At 46.9% G+C, this 21,529-nt stretch overlaps 1 protein-coding gene across 2 annotated transcripts in view; it reads left to right on the top strand.

The window, feature by feature from the left end:
* The first annotated feature begins 581 nt into the window (after positions 1 to 581).
* The window catches only part of SEC13 (SEC13 homolog, nuclear pore and COPII coat complex component), a 36,178-nt gene continuing 15,230 nt past the window's right edge, over positions 582 to 21,529 (top strand). The window contains exons 1-5 of one of the 2 annotated variants that reach the window (XM_052639617.1): positions 582 to 683; positions 3,130 to 3,174; positions 5,371 to 5,486; positions 7,926 to 8,077; positions 8,465 to 8,598. In XM_052639617.1, the coding sequence (XP_052495577.1) occupies positions 681 to 683; positions 3,130 to 3,174; positions 5,371 to 5,486; positions 7,926 to 8,077; positions 8,465 to 8,598 (450 nt within the window). In that variant the 5' untranslated portion in view covers positions 582 to 680. Of the gene's footprint in view, positions 684 to 983; positions 1,006 to 3,129; positions 3,175 to 5,370; positions 5,487 to 7,925; positions 8,078 to 8,464; positions 8,599 to 21,529 lie in introns of those variants that run through there. The other variant, XM_052639626.1, reaches the window with a different exon arrangement.

Consider the following 21,529-nt stretch of genomic DNA (forward strand, 5'->3'; position numbering starts at 1 on the left):
GACTGGATCCTGGGCTCCAGCTGCAGGAGCTGAGATCCCTCCTTGCCCGGGGCATCTAGCCGGTGGGCCAGATTCACAGGATCCCAGAGCCCTGATGGAAAAGGCGGTTTCGGAGGCATGGATCCTCCGGCTTGGAAGGGGCAGGAAGAGAGACAGGCTCAGTTCCTGGCAAGGGGCTTATTTGCTGGGCTTCTTTGCCCCCTGCTCCCAGCTTGGGTCCTGAGGAGACACTAACAAGGAAGAACAAGGACCATTCTGGCCACTACCCCCCCAAATTAATCATCCTAAAAGGTTCATCATAAGGCCCGTCGCACCCAAAACCGCAGAGGCGTTCCTTAGGAGTCCTTTTTTTTTTTTCCTGTGTGGATCTCAGGAAAAGGGAAGAGTTGGGGCGCGAGGGAGGACAGGCTGAAGCTTCAGATTACTAGTCCCGGGTCTGGCTCGCCATGGAAACGAGAGTCCCACCCCGCTTTGGTCTCGCGCTCTACGCTCGGAGAAGGGGAGGGGCCATGGCCCTCAGGAGAGGACGGAACGTTTGTGCGAGCGGAGCTCGCTGCTGCCCGGAGGCTCCGGCGTCCGGACCCGACGGGCTTCCAGCCCGACGCCGGAAGTGAGCTGTTCCGAGGCGACGCGGGGTCCTGCCACGTCTGAGTCCAGAAGCCGCTGCCGCCGCTACAACCATGGTGAGTGTTGGGGTCGGGGTCGCGGCCCTCCCGGGTCCTCGCCGCGCTGAAGTTCGAGCCCCACTCTGGGGCCGTACAGTTCTGCCGCACCGCTCGGATTTGAAGTTCGGTGGCTCTAGGGGTGGTCAGAGGGAGGCCGCGGAACCTCTCAGAACTCTGCGGACAGCCCAGGTGCCGCGTCCCCTGCTCTCCTTTCCTTCTCCCGCAACAGTTGAAAACAAAATCCCAAACACCGTAGGAGCCGCTGTATTCTGAGCCCTTAGCGGGTTCCAAGCATTGTTCCTAATCTCAGCCTGCCCACAGCCCCGTCAAGTCGATTCAGGTAAGCCAGGGTTCTGGAGGAAATGTCTGTGCCTAGGTTTTTGAGGAAAGCTGGGTGAACCCACAAGGCAGGACGCTGGGCTTGGTCCTTGCTCTGCAGGAGACTGGGTTTTAAGTTTCTTGGGGTTTTTCCTGGCCTTTTACTGAGTAGGTACTGAGTAGAGTTGGGGTCTCTTATGCTATGACAGTCAGCTTTTTTTTTTAATGAGTTTTTAACTCCGTAGTTCTGAAGAGGTGAATTGTTTTGAGGGCTGTCTTTTACTACCCAGTGAAGACCAGACAACTTGAGGTGCTCGGAAGGATGAACTTTTTTTTTTTTTTAAGTAGCTTCAAAAACAAAAAACACGCACTTGTTCATCAGTCCTGGTTGGTGAGAGAGTGGGTTCAAAATAAATGCTGATAATCTGCAAGGTCTCCTGATGAACTAGTATGAAACTACCAGTAAGTTTTCTTTCTGTGTGCTTAGCATCGGGCCATTAACTTACGCAACTGGATGTAACGCCTAGATAGGCAGGCTAGTGGGGTGGAAAGCTTTGTGGGGTAGGAATTATTAATGGCAGGTGGGGGCTCTTCTCCCATCGCCACCTTTGACTAGCCCTGGAGCAGGTGTCTTCCCTTCTCTGGGCTTCATATCCTTTGTCAGCTGGCTGTGAACTCTACCCTTTGGCTTTCCTAGTGCACACGTGAAAGCACTTTATAACCCCGGGCAGCTTGCAGCAGGTAGGAGAGGCTTCTCTTGCTTCCTTGCCTTTGCGGATCGTGGGGACCTGCTTTGCAGGGCATCTAGACTTTGATGAGAGAATTTGTGTTTGCGTGACGTGCCCCTTTTGCACTGCTTTGTAACCATCCTCTTCCAGCGTCCTCCTTTCTGAAAAGTCGGGTCAGGTTTTAAACCTGCTAGGAAAAGATGAAATGGGGGAGACGGTAAGAAGTATCATTTCCAGTCTGAAACCTGCCTTTCAGTCTCGTTTGTATCCCGAGTTTTGAGAGACGAGTGGTGGAACGTAGTCCAACTGTCCATTTTTGTCCATTGACTTATTCTTTCAGCAGATAGTCACTGAGTTCCTTCTGGTTGCAAAACGCTGTGCTGGGTGATGAGAGGATGCAGAACTGTCAGTGACACCAACCCTGGCTCTGGGGAGCTCACCTTCTAGTTGGGAGAAGGAGGCGTCTAAAGTGTTGTAGACATTCAGTGTTGATATTCAGAGGAGTTTGGCCAGTCGGGAAATCTGGGAATCTTCAAGACCCGGTGTTGGGGGGCGGGGTGTGGTCATAATTTGAGCTGAGTCTCAGAATGGATATGAAGGTATGGTAACTGTACTCCAGCCAGCCCTGCGAACTGGACTCTCACAGGTGGTGGACCAGGGAGCAGCCTCAAGAGAATCAACTGAATCGATTAATCAAAGTCTTTAGGTGAAAATCCTGTTATGCAAAAAGCTGCCTGGAACATCCGAGGCTCTGTCCTCGAGGAACGCTGCCCCGTGGTCCGGCTGTAGCTCCCTCGGAGTGCCTCTTCACCCTCAAGCGTAGCCAGGGCCCCCCGTGCCACTGTCCCCTCTGCTTGGACTGTACTTTTTTCTGTTGTGTTAGTCACTCAAGTCTTGTCCAACTCTTTGCAACCCTATGGACTGTAGGCCGCAAGCTCCTCTGTCCATGGAATTCTCCAAGCTAGAATACTGGAGTGGGTTGCCATGCCTTTCTCCAGAGTATCTTCCCTGGTCCAGGGATTGAACCCGGGTCTCCCACATTGCAGGCAGATTCTTTACCGTCTGAGCTACCAGGGAAGCCACCTGCCAAATTCCTCCTCATCTGAGCCCTTTTTTTTTTTCCACCACCACCAGCCCCTCAGACTGCTATAGCACATACTAACCCCATTAAAATATTCATTCTGCCTGATTGGGGTTACTTCCAAACAGGCTTCTCTGGGGCAAGAAGTACCTCTTTTCTATGTCTACATCTCCAGTCCCTGGCATAGTGCTTGGCGCAACAAAGGCACTTAGAGTGAATGTTTACTGAATGAATGAATGATCAGATGCCATCAAGAACTTTAAAAGTGGTGGATTTAATGAGATGATTGCATTCTAACTACCATCAGTTCATTTACCAACAATATCTTTGGTTTTAGGTGTCAGTAATTAACACTGTGGACACTTCCCATGAGGACATGATTGTAAGTATTCCTTTAGCCCTTCCTCACATGCTGAGGACATGGGCATCTCTGTTGATGATTTATGAGTCCAGTGTGGCCTTGCAGCCTTTGCCAGTCAGGCTGTAACCTCAGGGGTATGGTCAGTCTCCAGGCAGGCCCTCTGAGTTGACAGGGCTGTGACAGTCTGATTACTCGAAGTCAGGAAAAACCCAGAAACAGTTTGCAGCTCAAGGTACTTAGTCTCCTGGCCAGAAAAGTAACTGCCTCTGGGATGGGATGGAAGTGGGTACAGAGGTTTGAAATAGTCTTCCCACCTATCTTCCTCTTGCTGTCACTTCTTAGCCCCATTGAAAAGGGGATTAAAGAAGAAAAAATAACGACTTATCTCGTGGTCCAGACTTATGCTTATTGGAAGCCGTATGCTTCCAGTGCAGGGAGCACAGGTTTGATCCCTAGTTGGGAAGGTTCTGCCTGCTGCGTGATGTGACCAAAAAAAAAAAAGAAGGAAAGAAATAGGAAGATGACTCAATAAAAAGGCAGAGCCAGGTCGGACCACCACAGATGGCGGGCCAGACAGTGCCCTTTGAACCAGAAGTCATTAACTCAGGGTGTGTCCTGAGAGGTGAACACCTGGCTTAGTGTACAAGGACAGGGCTGTGGGAGAAGGTCCAGAGGTCAAAGTCTCCAGCAGAGGATGCAGACTCTGCTTCATGCAGGGCAAGGAGTGCAGGAAGCCTTGAGCAAGACCCAGGTCAGTCAGCCTACAGTATTGCATCCCAGGCATCCTGTGCTCACGGTCTCCCTCCAGCTGTTGCTTTGGGGCTTTCCAGTGGTTGCTTGGATGTGGTCGTCCTTGGAGACAGCGTGGCACATGGGTAAGACCGTCAAATCTGAGGTCCCCAGTCAATCTGTTAACTTTAAGATGATCCAGTGTGAGGTCCCTCGTCAGTCTGTTAACTTTTATGAGCCAGCCTTGATTTTCTTGTAGCTGAGATGGGAAATGCCATGGGTGTGCCCCCTCTCTGGGCGGGTTCATCTTGGGGAACAGATGAGACAGGGTAGTAAGGGGGGACATCTGCGTGCTCATGGCACATCACACCCCCGGCTGAATACTGCTTCTTCAGTGTCTCTTTAACCTTCATGAAGTTGAGGCCATTATCAGCTCCATTTAAAGACAAGGAAGCTAAGGTTCCAGGGCATTAGGACATTTTCCCAAGGTTGCATGGCAGAAAACTTGAGATAGGATTGGAGTCTCGGTGCTGTGCCCTGCTTCCTCCCAAAGTGTGTGGCAGCCTGCAGGAGCAGTGCTTCAAAAGCACCTCTGTCTCAGCACCGCCCTGCCTGCCTTCCAAGGAGCCAAGACCTGGAGTGGTGGGGAGGCTTGACTTCTCAAGAGGAATCAGGATGTCGTCCTTGGGTAGGGAGATGAGGAAGGAATCTCTAAGCACACAGAATAATTGCTTCCCTTTGAAAGGATGTAATTGTTCCCGATGACCACAGCGTGACAGCTGATCGTTCCTGAAACCCCAAAGGTACAATGAGGAAGACATGTTATCCGTTGAAGCAGCAGGGCCAGTAAGTTCAGCAAGGCAGCAGGCAGATGGACTCAGAGGAGCCATCGCCCAGAGGGACAAGGAGCTGTGGGCGGGGCCTGGCCCTGGAGGGCAGCCTCAGTGAAGTCGGTTCATCAGTGGCAGGACCAGCAACGTTGAAGTGCTGGGTGGAGAGTTCGGGGTCCTGGGCACACTGCTGGGGAGAAGGTCAGGTAGAAACCCAGAACAAAGGTCTGCAGAGGATCCAGGTCCATGGGTGGAGGAAGGAGCCTAAATGGCCAAATGGAACCCTGTGTCCCGGCCAGACGTGCATTGAGGAGCTCCCTGGGGCCCGCTGGCTGTCAGAGGCCTGCTTCTCTACGTCGGCGTTAGCCCCTTGTTGTGGCACTGAGCCGAACCTCCCTGGTAGCATATGGAGCCTCGACACAGTGGGGCGGGAGGAAGGGGAGAGAAGCTGCACGAGCTTTCCTCCCACACCCCACTGCCGGTCGGGATTGGGAGGACTTTCCCCGTGCTGTGAAGGGTCTGAAGGCAGCTGGGTGTGGTTTCTCTTGTCCCTTTCAGAAGGAAGTTGCCTGTGAGAGTGTTACCAAGCTAGCTTCCTGCCAGATAGTGATGATTCTCTGAGGTTCAGTTAATCTCAGGTCCTGTCCTCCCTCTGCAGCACGACGCCCAGATGGACTACTACGGCACCCGCCTGGCAACCTGCTCGTCAGACAGGTCTGTCAAGATCTTTGACGTGCGCAACGGGGGGCAGATCCTCGTCGCCGACCTCAGGGGGTAAGCACCCCTGACCCTGGACAAAGCCTCAGAGAGCATTTGGGTTTCTCAGATGTGGCAGGGAGGGCTGAGAGCCCAGATCAGAGCAGCCCCTGGTGTGGTTAGCAGAGAGGCTTCCTGGTCCTGGCCAGCTGACTGCCTCAGCAGGCGTCCCGAGCTAATGGGCCAGGAGCCAATCCCACCTCTGCCACCCAGATGCCCACAGACAGCCCTGGGGTGAGAGTCAGGTAACCCCCCTGTCTTCACCTGCTCACCCCCGACCTAGGCCGGGGCAGCCTCCGCCCGGGCAGTGCCTGCTCACAGGCCTTCAGTGGCTACTGCTGTGCTCAAAAGTGGGAAGCTGTCTTGTCTTTTCCTTTTTAAACACGTTCAGCGCACATGATCTAAAGTGGCTCAGAATATAATAGTAATTACGTGGCTCCCGCCGTTCGGCCTGTTTGCCCCGGCAGGCACTCAGTGAATATTTACAAATGTTTGCTTTACCCTTCTCCCTGTGGAGATTCTTGAGATCCTGGTTTTCTTTTTTGTGGCCACACTCTGGTGTTTTCCCTCTCAGTTCACTACCTCAGATGGATAGGATCCTTAATCCGGGTTCCATGAATCTCCAAGAGTTCTGTGGGTAGAATTTCAGGGGACGGTGAACTCAGAAAGGGGAAAGGGGAAAAACCACGTCTTTATTTTCAGTGACTCTGATGTGTAGCATTTGCTTCGATTACGGCTGTAGGCCAGGAATCACAGTAGTAGTCATGGCACCTGTCCCTTTTTTTTTAATATTTGTCTTCACTGGGTCTTAGTTGCGCCACTTGAGATCTGCTGTTTTGTTTAGACATGCAGATCTTGAGCTGTGGCTTGTGGGATCTAGTTCCCTGACCAGGGATTGAACCCAGGTCCTCTGCAGTGAGAGCTCGGAGACTTAGCCAGTAGACCACCAGGAGAGTCCCCAGTCCCTGTCACTTTGTTACCTGAAGAAGTCACGGATATTTTTTACATCACATTACAGTTGGAGCTTTCTCAAAATAGTGCTTATGCTCATCACTCCTGTGAAATTAGAATGGTTATTAGACTTGCCACTGGAGTTTGTTACTGAACGTGTTAACAAAGAAGCACGTATATCACTAATAACATAAATTGTTCTTTAACCTTTTGATGACTTTCAGTATAAATGGATTTCATTTATAATCCTCACTCTGTGTATTTTATTCATTATCCTGAGAAGAGACCTTAGCCTTCCCCAGACTACACAGGAGAGGGTAACAATCCCTGACAAGTGGGTACTCACTACATGTTTGTGAATGGATTAAAGAAAACATAGGTAAGTCAGTAGCCATTTAGGAAGACAGGCCTAGAAATTCCCATCTTCGTGGGTGTCAGGAGTCGCGTGCCTGAGGAGCCCAGTGCCGCCTTCCCCGCCCAGCGGCCGCTGGCTGAGCAGAGAGCTCACAGGGCGAGGCCTGGCTGCCAGCACTGGCTTGGACACGCTGCCTACTGTCGCTTGGTCCTTTCTGCTCAAAGTACGAAAAGACTGGAGGGTAAATTTATGCCCCATTCTTTGCTCCCTCAGTTAAAACTATGCTAATTGTAGGACGATTGAGTCTCCAGGAGTTTCATTGGCAGCTCCTTTGTGGAAGTTGCAGCTGGACCATTGTCCCAGCTAAGGGAGGTAGGCTCTTGAGTGTCTGCAGCCCCGGATGAATGGGTGAGCAGGGAGCAGCTCACAGGTGTCAAACTCGGGTTTTTTCCTTTTCTTGTACCCAGCACTGTTTCAGACTCTTAAATGAGTTGTCACAGACATCTTCCTCATGACCACCATGTGAAAGAAGTCACGCTGACGTCTCTCTCAAGAGACAAAGCCAAAGAGAGGGTAACGGCCCTGCCCTGAAGTCAGGCAGCCAGTGAGTGGGGGATGGGTGTGGAAGAGCCCGACCCATCCGCTGTGTGCTGGGTGCCCCCTCTTCTGAGCCACGGACCCAGTACAGAGCCTGGCACAGGGCACATCCTCAAGACAGTAGTGACCAGGTGAACGCACAGAGATGGGAAGGGAAGAGAGAGACCCGCCTTTTGAAAACGTGAAGAGTAGTGGAAGGTACTAAGATGAAACATTCACTGCCTGCTCAAGAGCACAGCCTCCTCAAGGGCTCTGCTGGCTCAGGAGAGAAGGGCTGACTAGCTTTCAGCCTCAGGGTCCTCACTGTCCGGTGAAAGTCCCTTTTGGAGTGACGTTATTCAGCTCTATCCCTTTTGAAATTCTTCGGCAGCTCTCTCCTGAGAAGCCATTCACTTCTGTCCAAAGCAGTGGCCGGCAGAGTGCCCTGCGTTCCTTTCGCCCATCTGAACAGCCGGCAGAGTGCCCTCTGTTCCTTTTGCCCATCTGAACAGCCGGCAGAGTGCCCTGCCTTCCTTTCGCCCATCTGACCAGCCTCTGGCCCTCTCGCCTTGCAGCCATGAGGGTCCCGTGTGGCAGGTGGCCTGGGCCCACCCCATGTATGGCAATATACTCGCATCCTGCTCCTACGACCGGAAAGTCATCATCTGGAAAGAGGAGAATGGCACCTGGGAGAAGACCCACGAGCACACAGGACACGACTCCTCAGGTACAGCGCGGGGAGCGGGTGGGGGCAGGGGGCGCGCGGTGGGAGGGTCTGTCCACATCGGAGGCAAGGTCCTAAAACCTAAAGCCAATACAAAGCAAAACAAGAAGAGCAAAGACAAGACGGCGAGGCTGGTTGGTTGGTTTTCTCCTGTAAGGTTTATACATTTCAAGTACTGGTCTTTGTTCTGAGAGTATAAGATAGGCTTTAGCTTATGATGATGATATTAGTAGGTGATGGGTTTTTTAAATCTCAATTGACAAAATTACAACTTTCCCCAAGGTGATCCCTACGATTTTTCTTTTTTTTTTTTTCTTTTTTTAAGAAATTTAGTTAAACAGTAAGTCTCGGACGTGAAAGTCTCTCACTGTGCCTCGTTTCTTCCTGCAGTAAACTCTGTATGCTGGGCTCCCCACGACTACGGCCTCATCCTGGCCTGTGGCAGCTCGGACGGGGCCATCTCGCTGCTGACCTACACCGGGCTGGGCCAGTGGGAAGTAAAGAAGATCAACAATGCTCACACTGTAAGTCCACACCCTGCCTGTGGGTTGCGGCCTCGCCACATGTCTGCCCTTCCCTCCTTAGAGAAGGGCAGGAGCGGCATCACTGCTGTGCAGTGTGCCCCAGGAGGGCTGCTGAGCAGACACCATTGGGAGGGCAGGTCTGAGGCTCTTTGCGCCGAAGCCAGACAGAGGCTACATCCAGGGAGGCCAGGCTGCACCTGCATTATTCAGCCCAGGGCGGCGCTGGCACTGGTTCCTCCAAGTCAGGGAGGGCCAGGGCACTGGCAGGGTGGCAGCAGTAGCCTGCCTATCTGCCACCCTTGCTGTGCACACCGCAAGTTGACATGGCCTGCAGTGACCATTGGGGCCCCTGGAACTGATTGGTGTTACAAAAAGCATCATAGGAAGTTGGTTCTCTGCTTCCTGTGTAAGGGTGAAACAGTCAAGGAAGCACTGTGAACAGTGCTGGGAGGGCTCAAATTTCTTGAGCCTCTAGTGTATGTCACGTAATCCTCACAGATGTTTGTGAATCAAAAAACTAACAAATGTACAGATGCGTGAGGTCACCAGTCCTGTTCTCATTTTGTGAATAGATACGTGAGGCCCAGATAACTGACTTAGAGGAGGTGCTGTGCTGGGGTTAGAACACTGGAATCTGTGTACCTCTTGTCTACACAGCCGTCCAGCCTTGATGGCCCCAGAGCTTCTGAAAGCCATCCAGACGGAAGTCAGCAGCCCCAAGTCTAACCCCGTACTTTTGCAGTTCTCAGATCCTGGGAATCCACAGCCTGCCCAGCCTTCAAGGCCCCAAGAGCCTGTCTGTGGCTCTTGTTACTCGGGACCCTGTGACCTACATCTGCTGACTAACATAAAATTGAATAGGCCTAGAGGCTTCTGGAAAGATGGCAGGGAATGACGTCATAGTGCTTGAGTCTCTTCCACATCTCTGCATAGAAACCAACAGAGCAACTTAGGTAGCAAAAACAAACCTTTCTAAGCAGTAGTTGACAACAGAACCGGGTAAAGGTATTTCCATAAACTCGAAAATACAAGCGAAGAGGGATGGACCAAATACAACACCAAGACTGCGTGGTATGGGCATGCGAGCAAGAGGAAGAAGTAAGTGGCGAGCAGTGCCTTCCAGTGGCACCTGCGGAGGACCCGCAGAGAGCAGGAGGTGTTCACGGAAAAGCGCAGACAGCCGCTGTTTGAGAACAGGGATTCTGTACTTCTGTTTGTAACATTTTAAACTCATAAAATTCACCCTTTTAAAAAATACAGAGTTGTGTAGTTTTTACTCTACTCACAAAGTTGTACAACTCTCACCACTAATACCCAGTGGTATTATTGGGGTGATAATACTCATCACCCCAATAAGAAACCCCATTAGCAGTCACTCTCCACCCTACCCTACCCCCAGCCCTAAGCAACCGTAGTCTACCTTCTAACTCTGAATTTGCCCACTGGACATTGCCAGTGGACATTACATATTGTCTCTGGACACTGCCTGTAAGTGGAACTATGCAGTACAGTCCACAGAAGACTGACTTCTCTCACTTAGCTTGTTTTCAAGGTTTATCCATGTTTCATCCAGATCATAGCATATATCGCTGCTTTGTTCCTTTTTTATGGCTGAATAATATTCCATTGTGTGGAAAAATATATGTATATACACACACACACATTTTATTTTGCATTTATTTCATTTTTATTCATCAGCGGTCATTACGAATAACACTCTTACAAACATTTGTGTATAAGTTTGTGGTTTTAGTTTTTTGGGGTAACTGCCTGGGTGTGGAACTGCCAAGTAAGGGAAGCTCTGTTTAATTTTTTGAAGTAACTGCTAAACTGTTATCCAAATTAGCTGCCCCGTTTTACATCCCTGCTAGCAGTGTGTGAGGGTTTCAGTTTCTCCGCATCCTTGCCAGCACTCCTGTTCTTTTGGATGATAGCCATCCCAGTGGGCGTAAAGTAGTGCCTCCTTGCAGCTTCGATTTGCATTTCTCCAATGGCTGATGGTGTTGGGCATCTTTTCACATGCTTCCTGGCCATTTGTGTATCTTTGGAGAACTGACTGGGGAGTGGGCTTGCACTGTCTCATACTAGGTGAGTGCAGGGGACCCACCATAAGAAAGACTGGAAAGGGGGCCGGGGAAGTCTCGCCATCATGACCTGCTGGGCTTGCTCCCATGGCAGTGCTTCTCCTGAGCAGAGGGACGCAGAGCCAGAGAGGGACGCAGAGCCAGAGAGGGACGCAGAATGGAGGATGCAGACCAGAGTGGGCGAGAGGAACACAGCCTTGAAATCCCCAAAGCAAAAAAAAAGGAAATCCCCAAAGCAAGTGTCAGGTTTGTTAACACTACACAGAGACAGACTTCTGAACTTAGGAAGGCGTTCCTGAAGCTCACCATCAGGAAAGCTAATTTCACATAGAAATACCGAGAAGTACTTGAAGTGAAATCACATACAGAATTTTCCTTTAAGAAAGAAAGACTATGTAGAATAGCACCCTTACAGACAGTGAAAGAAAGACATGCCTGCAAAAATTGAATCAGTTGTCATCTATTTCAAATCAAGCTAAAAAGACTTCTTTTTAATGACAAAAGACATAAAGTAGCATAAATGAAAATTAGAAAAATTCAGAAAAAATGAAGTGACGGGACTCAATAAATTTAAAATTATAAATAAAGACTAACTTTAGAAGGAGTGTAAGAGCAAATAAGCAACAGATAATGCCTTAAGATAAACAGTGAAAAGAAGGGGAAATCAAGTGAAGACAGGCCAAGATCAAATGTAAATATTAGGAGTCCAGAAGAAATCAGAACAAATACTAAAAATTGGTTAAAGAAAAACTACCTTGCTGCTGCTAAGTCACTTCAGTCGTGTCCGACTCTGTGTGACCCTGTAGATGGCAGCCCACCAGGCTCCCCCGTCCCTGGGATTCTCCAGGCAAGAACACTGGAGTGGGTTGCCGTTTCCTCCGCCAATGCATGAAAGTGAAAAGTGAAAGGGAAGTCGCTCAGTCGTGTCTGACTTAAAATTCAAAAACTCTTTGAAACTACATATTGAGAGAGTATACCTTATATTTAAGAATATCAACCCAGAATCACAAGCCAAAGACCTAAATATAGTGAAATTACTGGCTTTTAAAACAAATCCTTCAGGCATCTAGGCAAAAGGAGCCGTGTGATTTACAGGGGAGACAGATTATCATCAGACTTTTCACGTTCATGCATTGGAGAAGGAAATGGCAACCCACTCCAGTATTCTGGCCTAGAGAATCCCAGGGACGGGGGAGCCTGGTGGGCTGCCGTCTGTGGGGTCGCACAGAGTCGGACACGACTGAAGCGACTTAGCAGCAGCAGCAGCAGCAGTGTATATGAACAAGATTGTTTTACATTGCTGGTCTTTTCATTTTAAATGCATTTCCAACATTTTGCATTTGTGCTCTTCTCACAGTTGATTTTGACACCGTATTTCTGTGGATGATTCCCTGCCTTTATGTTTCCCTTTGCCAGGGAGCTTTTCCGTGCATAGTTTTCTTGTTTCTAGATGTGACCTTCTTTTGCCCTGCCTAGAAAAATTCCTTTAACATTAGTTGCAAAGCTGGTCCGCTGGTGCTGAGTCCTCTCAGCTGTTGCTTGTCTGTCAAGCTTTTGATTTCTCCTTTGAATGTGTAAACGAGAGCCTTGCTGGTGAGAGTATTCTTGGTTGCAGGTCCTTCCCTTCCGTCGCTTTAAATATGTTGTGCCGCTCCCTTCTGGCCTGTAGAGTTTCTGCTGAGAAATGAGCTGCTAACCTTTTGGGAATTCCATTGTCCGCTATTTGTTGCTTTCCTCTTGTTGCTTTTAATATTTTCTCTGTGTTTACTTTTCGTCAGTTTGATTCCTATGTGTCTCAGCATTTTCCCCCTTGGGTTATCCTGCCTGGGATTCTGCTTCCTGCACTTCCATGACTATTTCCTTTCCCACGTTAGGGAAGTTTTCAACTATTATCTTACCAGATATTTTCTCAGGCCCTCTCTCTTTTCCTTCTGGGACCCCTGTAATGTGAACGTTGTGTGTTTAATGTTATGACAGAGGTCTTCCTTTCTTTTCATGCTTTTTCCTTTATTCGTTTTCACGGCCGTGATTTCCACCATTCCATCTTGCAGCTCACTTATCCAGTCTTCTGGATTCCTCATTCTGCTACTGAGTCCTGCTAGTGTATTTTTCACTTCAGTTATTGTATTTTTCATCTCTCTTTGTTCTTTAGATTCTCTAGCTTTTTATTAGGTAAACGTTTCTTGTGTCTTCTTAGTCTGTGCCTCCATTCTTTTTCCAGGATCTTAAAACGTTTTTACTGTCATGACCCTGAGTTCTTTTTGGAGTAGAGTGCCTGTCTCCGCTCGCTTCGCTGCTCCTCTGGGGCTGTAGCGCGCTTCTCCGCCTGGAACATACCCTGCCGTCTCGTTCTGTCCAGCTCTGTAGCTGGCTCCTGCGCCGCAGGATGGGGGTTCTTGCTGCTGCTCTCTGCCCCTGGTGGAGGAGGCTGGTCTAACAGACTTTTGCAGGCCTCTTGGTGGGAGGGACTGGTTCCTAGCCCCTGGTGGATGGAGCTGGCTCTTGTTCCCCCCTGGTGGGCAGGGCCAGCTGTGGGCTCAGGAAGACCTGAGGCAGCCTGTCTGCTGATGGGGGGGGCTGTATTCCTGCCCTGCTGGTTGTTTGGCCTCAGATGTCCCAGCATTGGAGCCTGCAGGCTGTTACACGGGAAAGTTTGTACCTTTTGACCTCTTTTCACCCATTTTGCTAATCCCTCATCACCACCTCTGGAAACCACCAATCTGTTCGTTGTATCTGTGAGCATGGGGTTTTTTATTAGTGTCGCGTTTAAGTGAGATCATACAGTACTTGTCTTTCTCTTTCTTACTTACTTCACTTAGCATGATACCCTCAAGTCCATCCATGTTGCTGAAGATGGAAAGATTTCATTCTTGCTTTATGGCTGAATCATATTCTTCTGTGTGTGTGTGTACATACCCCACCTGTTATCCATTCATCTGTTGATGGACATTTTGCTGGCTTACATTTCTTAGCTATCATAAATGTTACAGTGAGCATGGGGGGGTGCAGATATATTTCAAATTAATGGAGGGTTCCCTTGTTGTTTGTTTGTTTTTTGGTATAAATAGCCAGAAGTGGAACTGCTGTATCTATCTAGGTGGTTTTATTTTTAGTTTTTTGAGGGTCCTCCATGCTGTGTTCCATAGTGGCTGCACCAGTTTACATCGTCAGCAGCTGGGCACAAAGGGCTGCCCTTCTCTCTGTGTGCTCAGCAGCACGTGTCTGTTCGATAGTGTCGCCTCCGACAGGCGTGAGGTGCTCTCCATGGTGGTTTTGATTTGCATCTCCCTGACGACTAGTGATGTTGAACGTCTTTTCATGTACCTGTTGACCCGGGTGTGTATCTTCTTTAGGAAACCATATGTTCACGTCCTCTGCCATTTTTGAGTTGAATTATTTGCTTGTTACTGTTGAGTTCTATGAGTTCTTTTCTGTTTTGGATATTGACTGCTTATTAGGTACACGATTTGCAAATATTTTTTCCCATTCCGTACATTGCCTTTTCACTTTGTTGATGATTTCTCTTCCTGTTCTTTTTGCTTGATGTAGTCCCTCTTGTTTATATTTTCTTATGTTGCCTTTGCTTTTGGAATCAGGTGCAGAAAATCAACACCAAAATCAGTGTCAAGGACCTTAGCCCCTGTTTTCTCTAGGAGTTTTATAGCGTCAGGTCTCACATTCTTTAGTCCATTTTGAAGTAATTTTTATGTATGGTGTAAGGTAGTGGTTCAGTTCCATCCTGACGTGGCCGTCAAGTTTTCCCAACACTGTCTGTTGGAGAGACTGTCCTTTTCCCATTGTATAGTCCTGGCTCCTTTGCCATAAATTAATTGCCCACATACGCCTGGGTTTATTTCTGGGTTCTCTGTTCTGCTCCACTGATCTGTGTGTCTGGTTGGGTTTTATTTCTTTATTTTGAGCTTACAGCTTAGGAAGGGTAGAAAGTATCGGGCGCGTGAGTAAATGTAGGCAGTGGCAGTGTCATAAATAGCGTCTGTCTGGTTTTAACGCCAGTACCATACTGTTTTGGAGGGAGATGGCAGCCCACGCCAGCGTTCTTGCCTGGAGAATCCCATGGACAGAGGAGTCTGCTGGGCTACAGTCCAGGGGGTCACAAGGAGTTGGACACGACTGAAGTGACTGAGCACACTGTTTTGATCACTGCATTTTTGAATTAAGGGGTTTTTGTGATTCGATACAGATTTTAGGATTGTTCTGTTTCTGTGAAAAATGGCCTTGGAATTTTGACAGGAATTGCATCAGATCCATGGATTGCTGAGTGGAACTGACGCTCCAGCAGTATTCTTCCGGTCCGTCTGCACAGACGTCTTCCGTTTGTGTTTCTCTCATCACTGTTCTCAGTGTACCGCTCTTTCACCTCATCGGTTACATTTGTTCCTAGGTATTTTATTCTTTTTGATGCACTTGTGACTGGGTTGTTTCCATAATTTCTTTTCTGATATTTCATTATTGGTATATGGAAATGTAAGAGATTTTTGTATATTGATTTTGTATCCTTCAGCTTTACTAAATTCTTCTATTGTTGCTAACAATTTTTTGGTGGATCTTGAGGATTTTCTGTATATATCATTTCCAAATACTGACAGTTCCATTGTTTCCTTTCCAATTTGGATGCCTTTTATTTCTTTTTCTTGTGTAATTTCTCTCGCTGGGACTTCTAATACTTTGATGCATAAACGTGGCAAGCATGGACATCTTTTTCTTGTTCCTGATCTTAAAAGCTTTCAGCCTTTCACTATTGAGAATAATGTTAGCTATAGGCTTGTCATGTATGGCCTTTATTATGTTGAGGGACATGCCTTCCATACCCATTCTGTTGAGAGTTTTATCATAAATGGGTATTGAATTTTATCAGATGCTTCTTCTGCATCTATTGAGATGATTATGTGATTTTTTTTTTTTCCTTCATTTTGTTTCCTTCAACCTGGTGTAAACACCTGCATTGATTTGTGGCTGTTAAACAAGCCTTGAATCCCTGGAGTACATCTCACTTCATCCTGTGTGTGATCCTTTATTATATTGTTGAACTTGGCTTGCTGATTATTTTGCTGAGGATTTCATCATCTATATTCATAGTTAATAGTCTAATTATATTCTGTTTCTTCGTGATTCACTCTTGCAGTGTGTTTCTAGGAATGTATCCGTTACTTCTGTTGCCATTTGTCTGCGTTTTACTTTTAGTATACTTTGACGAGCTTTCGTATTTCTTGGTGCCAGTTACCCCTCTTACATTTATCAAATGAAATTTGAGCCCTTTTTTTTTCTTGGTGAGTATAGCTAAAGGCTTGTCTATTTCATGTAGAGTTTCAAACAGCCACCTCTTAGCTTCATTTATCTTTTTGTCGTCTTTTTAGTCTCGACATCATTATTTCTACTCTGATTCTTGTTCCTTCCTTCCACTAACTTTGGTCTTCATTGTTCTTTTTCTGGTACCTTGAGGTATAAAGTTAGCGGGTTTTTTAGATTTTTTTTTTTTTCCTTTAGGTATTTATTGCTGTGAACATCCCTCTTAAAACTGCTTTCAATGCATTCCATAAATTTTGGTGTGTTGTATTTCTGTTTTCATTTGTCTGATGGTATTTTTGTTATTACTCTTTCGATATCTTTGTTAATCCATTGGCTGTTCAGTAGCATGTTGTTTATTCTTCACATATTTGTGGATTTTCCAGTTTTCTCCTTGTTATTAATTTCTAGTTTCATATCACTGTGGTCAGAGAAGATGCTTAATAGGACGTCAGTCTGTCTGGCTCTTTATGACCCCATGGACTGCAGCACGCCAGGCTTCCCTGCCCTTCACCAGCTCCAGGAACTTGCTCAAACTCATATCCATCGAGTCGGTGATGCCATCCAACCATCTCATCCTCTGCCGTCCCCTTCTCCTCCCACCTTCAATCTTTCCCAGCATCAGGGTCCTTTCCAGTGAGTCAGTTCTTCACACAAGGTGGCCAAATCATTGGAACTTCAGCATCAGTTCTTCCAATGAATAGTCAGGACTGATTTCCTTTAGGATGGACTGGTTGGATCTCCTTGCAGTCCAAGGGACTCTCAAGAGTCTTCTCCACCACAGTTCAAAAGCATCAATTCTTCAGTGCTCAGTTTTCTTTACGGTCCAACTCTCACATCCATACATGACTACTGGAAAAGCCATAGCTTTGACTAGACAGACCTTTGTCAGCTAAGTAATGTCTCTGCTTCTTAATATGCTGTGTGGATTTGTCATAGCTTTTCTTCCAAGAGCAAACGTCTTTTAATCTCATGGCTGCAGTCACCATCTGCAGTGATTTTAGAGCCCAAGAAAAGACAGTCTGTCACTGTTTCCATTGTTTCCCCCTCAATTTGCCGTGAAGTGATGGGACAGGATGCCATGATCTTCACGTTTTGAATTTTGAGTTTTAAGCCAGCTTTTTCACTCTCCTCTTTCATTTTCATCAAGATGCTCTTTAGTTCCTCTTTGCTTTCTGCCATAAAGGTGGTGTCACTCCATATCTGAGGTTATTGATACTTCTACCAGCAAGCTTGATTCCAGCTTGTACTTCATCGAGCCCAGCATTTTGCATGATGTCCTCTGCATATAAGTTAAATAAGCAGGGTGACAATATGCAGCCTTGATGTACTCCTTTCCCAATTTGGAACCAGTCTATTGTTCCATGTCCGGTTCTAACTGTTGCTTCTTGACCTGCATACAGACTTCTCAGGAGGCAGGTAAGGTGGTCTGGTATTCCCATCTCTTGAAGAATTTACCAGTTTGTTGTGATCCACACAGTCACAGGCTTTGGCGTAGTCAATAAAGCAGAGGTTTTTCTGGAATTCCCTTGTTGTTTCTGTGATCCAACAGATGTTGACAGTTTGATCTCTGGTTCCTCTGCCTTTTGTAAATCCAGCTTGGACATCTGGAAGTTCTCATTTCGTGTACTGTTGAAGCCTGGCTTGGAGAATTTTGAGCATTACTTTGCTAGCGTGTGAGATGAGTGCCATTGTGTGGTAGTTAAAACAGTCTTCGGCATTGCCTTTCTTTGGGATTGGAATGAAAACTGACCTTTTCCAGTCCTGTGTCCACTGCTGAGTTTTCCAACTTTGCTGGCATATTGAGTGCAGCATTTCACAGCATCATCTTTTAGGATTTGAAATAGCTCAGCTGGAATTCCATCACCTCCACTATCTTTGTTTGTAGTGATGCTTCCTAATGCCCACTTGACTTCACACTTCAGGATGTCTGGCTCTCTGTGAGTGAGCACACCACCGTGGTTATCTGGGTCATTAAGATCTTTTTTTGTATAGTCCTTCTGTGTATTCTTGCCTCCTCTTGTTAATATCTTCTGCTTCTGTTAAGTCCATACTGTTTCTGTCCTTAATTGTGCCCATCTTTGCATGGAATTTTCCTTTGGTATTTCAGATTTTCTTGAAGAGATCTCTAGTCTTTCCCATTCTATTGTTTTCCTCTATTTCTTTGCATTGTTCACTTAGGAAGACTTTCTTATTTCTCCATGCTGTTCTTTGGAACTATGCATTCAGATGGGTGTATCTTTGCTTTTCTCCTTTGCATTCCACTTCTCTACTTTTCTCAGCTTTTGTAAGGCCTCCTTAGGCAACCATTTTGCCATTTTGCTTTTCTTTTTCTTGGGGATGGTTTTGATCACTGCCTCCTGTACCACCATCCATAGTTCTTCAGACACTCTTATCTATCGGATCTAATCCCTTGAATCTATTTGTCACTTCCACTGTATAATCATAAAGGATTTGATTTAGGTCATACCTGAATGGTCTAGCGTAACTTTCTTGAAGTTAAGCCTGAATTTTGCAATCAAGAGTTCATGATCTGGGCCACATTCAGCTCTTGGTCTTATTTTTGCTGACTATATATAGCTTCTCCATCTTTGGCTGCAAAGAATATAATCAGTCTGATTTTGGTATCGACCATCTGGTGATGTCCATGTGTAGAGTTGTCTCTTGTGTTGTTGGAAGAGGGTGTTTGCTATGACCAGTGCGTTCTCTTGGCAAATCTCTGTAGCCTTTGCCCTGCTTCATTTTGTACTCCAAGGCCAAACTTGCCTGTTACTCCAGGTATCTCTTGACTTCCTACTTTTGCATTCCAGTCCCCTATGATAAAAAGGACATGTTTTTTTGGTGTCAGTTCTAAAAGGTCTTGTAGGTCATCATAGAACCGTTCAGCTTCTTCAGCATTAGTGGTTGGAGCATAGACTTGGATTATTGTGATACTGAATGGTTTGCCTTGGAAGTAAACAGAGATCATTCTGTCATTTTTGAGATTGTACCCAAGTACTGCATTTCAGACCGTTTTGTTGACTGTGAGGGTTACTCCATTTCTTCTAGAGGTCCTTGCCCACAGTAGTAAATATAATGGTGATCTGAATTCCATTGGCCCGTTCCAGTCCCTTTCAGTTCACTGATTCCTAGAATGTCAGTGGTCACTCTCGCCATCTCCTCTTCGACCTCTTCCAGCTTGCCTCGCTTCGTGGACCTGACATTCCAGGCTCCTGTGCAGCACTGTTGTTTGCAGCGTCGGGCTCCACTTCTATCACCGGCCACATCCACAGCTGGGCGTTGTTTTCGCTTTGACTCTGTCGCTTCGTTCTTTCTGGAGCTATTTCTCCACTCTTCTCCAGCAGCGTATTGGGCACCTGCTGACCTGGGGAGTTCCTCCTTCAGTGTCAAATCTTTTTGCCTTTTATTCTGTTCATGGGGTTCTCAAGGCAAGAATACTGAAGTGGTTTGCCATTCCCTTCTCCGGTCCACTGCATTTTGTCAGAACTCCATCATGACTTGTCTGTTTGGGGCAGCCCTTCAGGGCATGGCTCATAGTTAGACAAGGCTGTCATCCTTGTGATCAGTTTGGTTAATTTTCTGTGATTATGGTTTTCATTCTGTCTCCCTTCTAATGGATAAGGATAGGAGGCTTGTGGAAGCTTCCTGATAGGAGGGACTGGCTGTGGGGGAATCTGGGTCTAGTTCTGATGGGTGGGGTTGTGCTCAGTATATCTTTAATCCAGTTTTCTGTTGATGGGCTTGGCTGTGTTCCCTCCCTGTTGTTTGGACTGAGGCCAAACTACGGTGGCAAACAGTGGTGATAATGGCAATCTCCTTCAAAAGGACTTATGCCAGCACAGCCCCTGACCCCGCAGCTGGCCACTGTCAACCCACACCTCCACCGGAAACTCCTGGATTCCAGTCATCTCAAATTTATGAAGACTTTTTTGTGGCCTAACATAAGATCTGTCCTGGATAGCGTTTCACGTGCACTTGAGAAGACTGTACCGCAGAGATAGTGCAGGTTTCGCTCCAGACCACCACAATAAAGCAAATAACACTAGAAAAGGAGTCACATGATTGTTTGGATTCCCAGTGTGCGCAAAAGTTATATGTAAACTGTACCAGTCTACTAAGTATGCAATAGTGGCATATGTCTAAAACAATGTACATACTTTAAAATCCACTTGACTGCTAAAAAGCTAACCATCATATGAGCCTTCAGCAAGTCATAAATAACATTAGCGCTGGTAACATCAAAGATCGCTCAGCATAGATCACCAGGACTGATGTAATAATGAAAAAGTCTGAAAAATTGCAGGAATTAACCCAAGTGTGACACACAGATGGGAAGTGAGTAAATGCTATTGGAAAAATGGCGCCAGTTGAGTTGCTCTGCTTAGGGTTGCCACAGCCTTCAGTTTGTGAAGAACTCGAGTATTAAGCACAGTGAAGCAGGATGCGATAAAGTGAGACCTGCCTGTATGCTGCTGTTCTGGGTGGAACACTCTCTGTATCTCTGTAAAGTTCCTCGGGTCTAATGTGTCCCATAAGGCCATTTTCTGTCTGGATGGTCCAGCCATTGGCATAACCCCCCTGTTGCGGTGTTGCTGCCTGTATCTCCCTTCAAGTCTGTTAATAATTTGCTTTGTATATTTCGGTTCTCCTATGTTGAGTGCGTAAGTGCGTAAATGTTTACAAATGTTACATCCTCTTTTGGGATTGCCGCCTTCGTCATGATCTAATGCCCTTCTTGGTCTTTAGTACAGCCTCTGTACTGAAGTCTGTTTTGTCTGATACAGCTATCACTACCCCAGCTCTTTCGGTTTCCGTTTGCATGGAGCATCTTTTTCCGTCCCTTCTTTTCCAGTCTGTGTGTGTCCTTAGGTCTGGAGTGAGTCTCTTATAGGTAGCATACAGATGATCTTTCTCCTGTCAGCCATCCTTCCATGTCTAATTGGAGATTAGTCCGCTTACATTTACAGTCATTATTGGGCTTGTACTTAATGCTGTGTTCCTGTTTTTCTGTGGCTTTTATCCTTCTTCAGCTCTCTTACTTTGTAGTTTGATGACCTTTATCCTTGGGCTTCCATGGTGGCTCAGAGGGTAAAGAATCCACCTGCAATGCAGGAGACCCAGGTTTGATCCCTGGGTCAGGAAGATCCCCTGGAGAAGGGAGTGGCTACCCACTCCAGTTTTCTTGCCTGGAGAATTCCATGGACAGAGCAGCCTGGCGGGCTACAGTCCATGGGGTCATGAAGAGTCGGACACGACCGAGTGACTAACACTGTCACGCTCATGCTCAGATCCCTTTATCGTTATCTTCTGTGTATCTGCTACATAGATTTTTGCTTTGTCATTACTATGAGGTTTACACATAACAGCTCATGTTAATAACAGTCTATTTTAACTTGATAAATTTGTACCCATTCTAAAGCTCTATATTTTTACCCTCCTCCACCCACTTTTTGTTTGATGTCGCATTTTACATCTTTTTATTTTATGTATCCTTTTAACTAATTACTGTAGTCACAGATTTTTATTACTTTTTTAACCTTCAT

Source organism: Budorcas taxicolor, chromosome 1, assembly GCF_023091745.1.
Source record: "Budorcas taxicolor isolate Tak-1 chromosome 1, Takin1.1, whole genome shotgun sequence".
NCBI lineage: Eukaryota > Metazoa > Chordata > Mammalia > Artiodactyla > Bovidae > Budorcas > Budorcas taxicolor.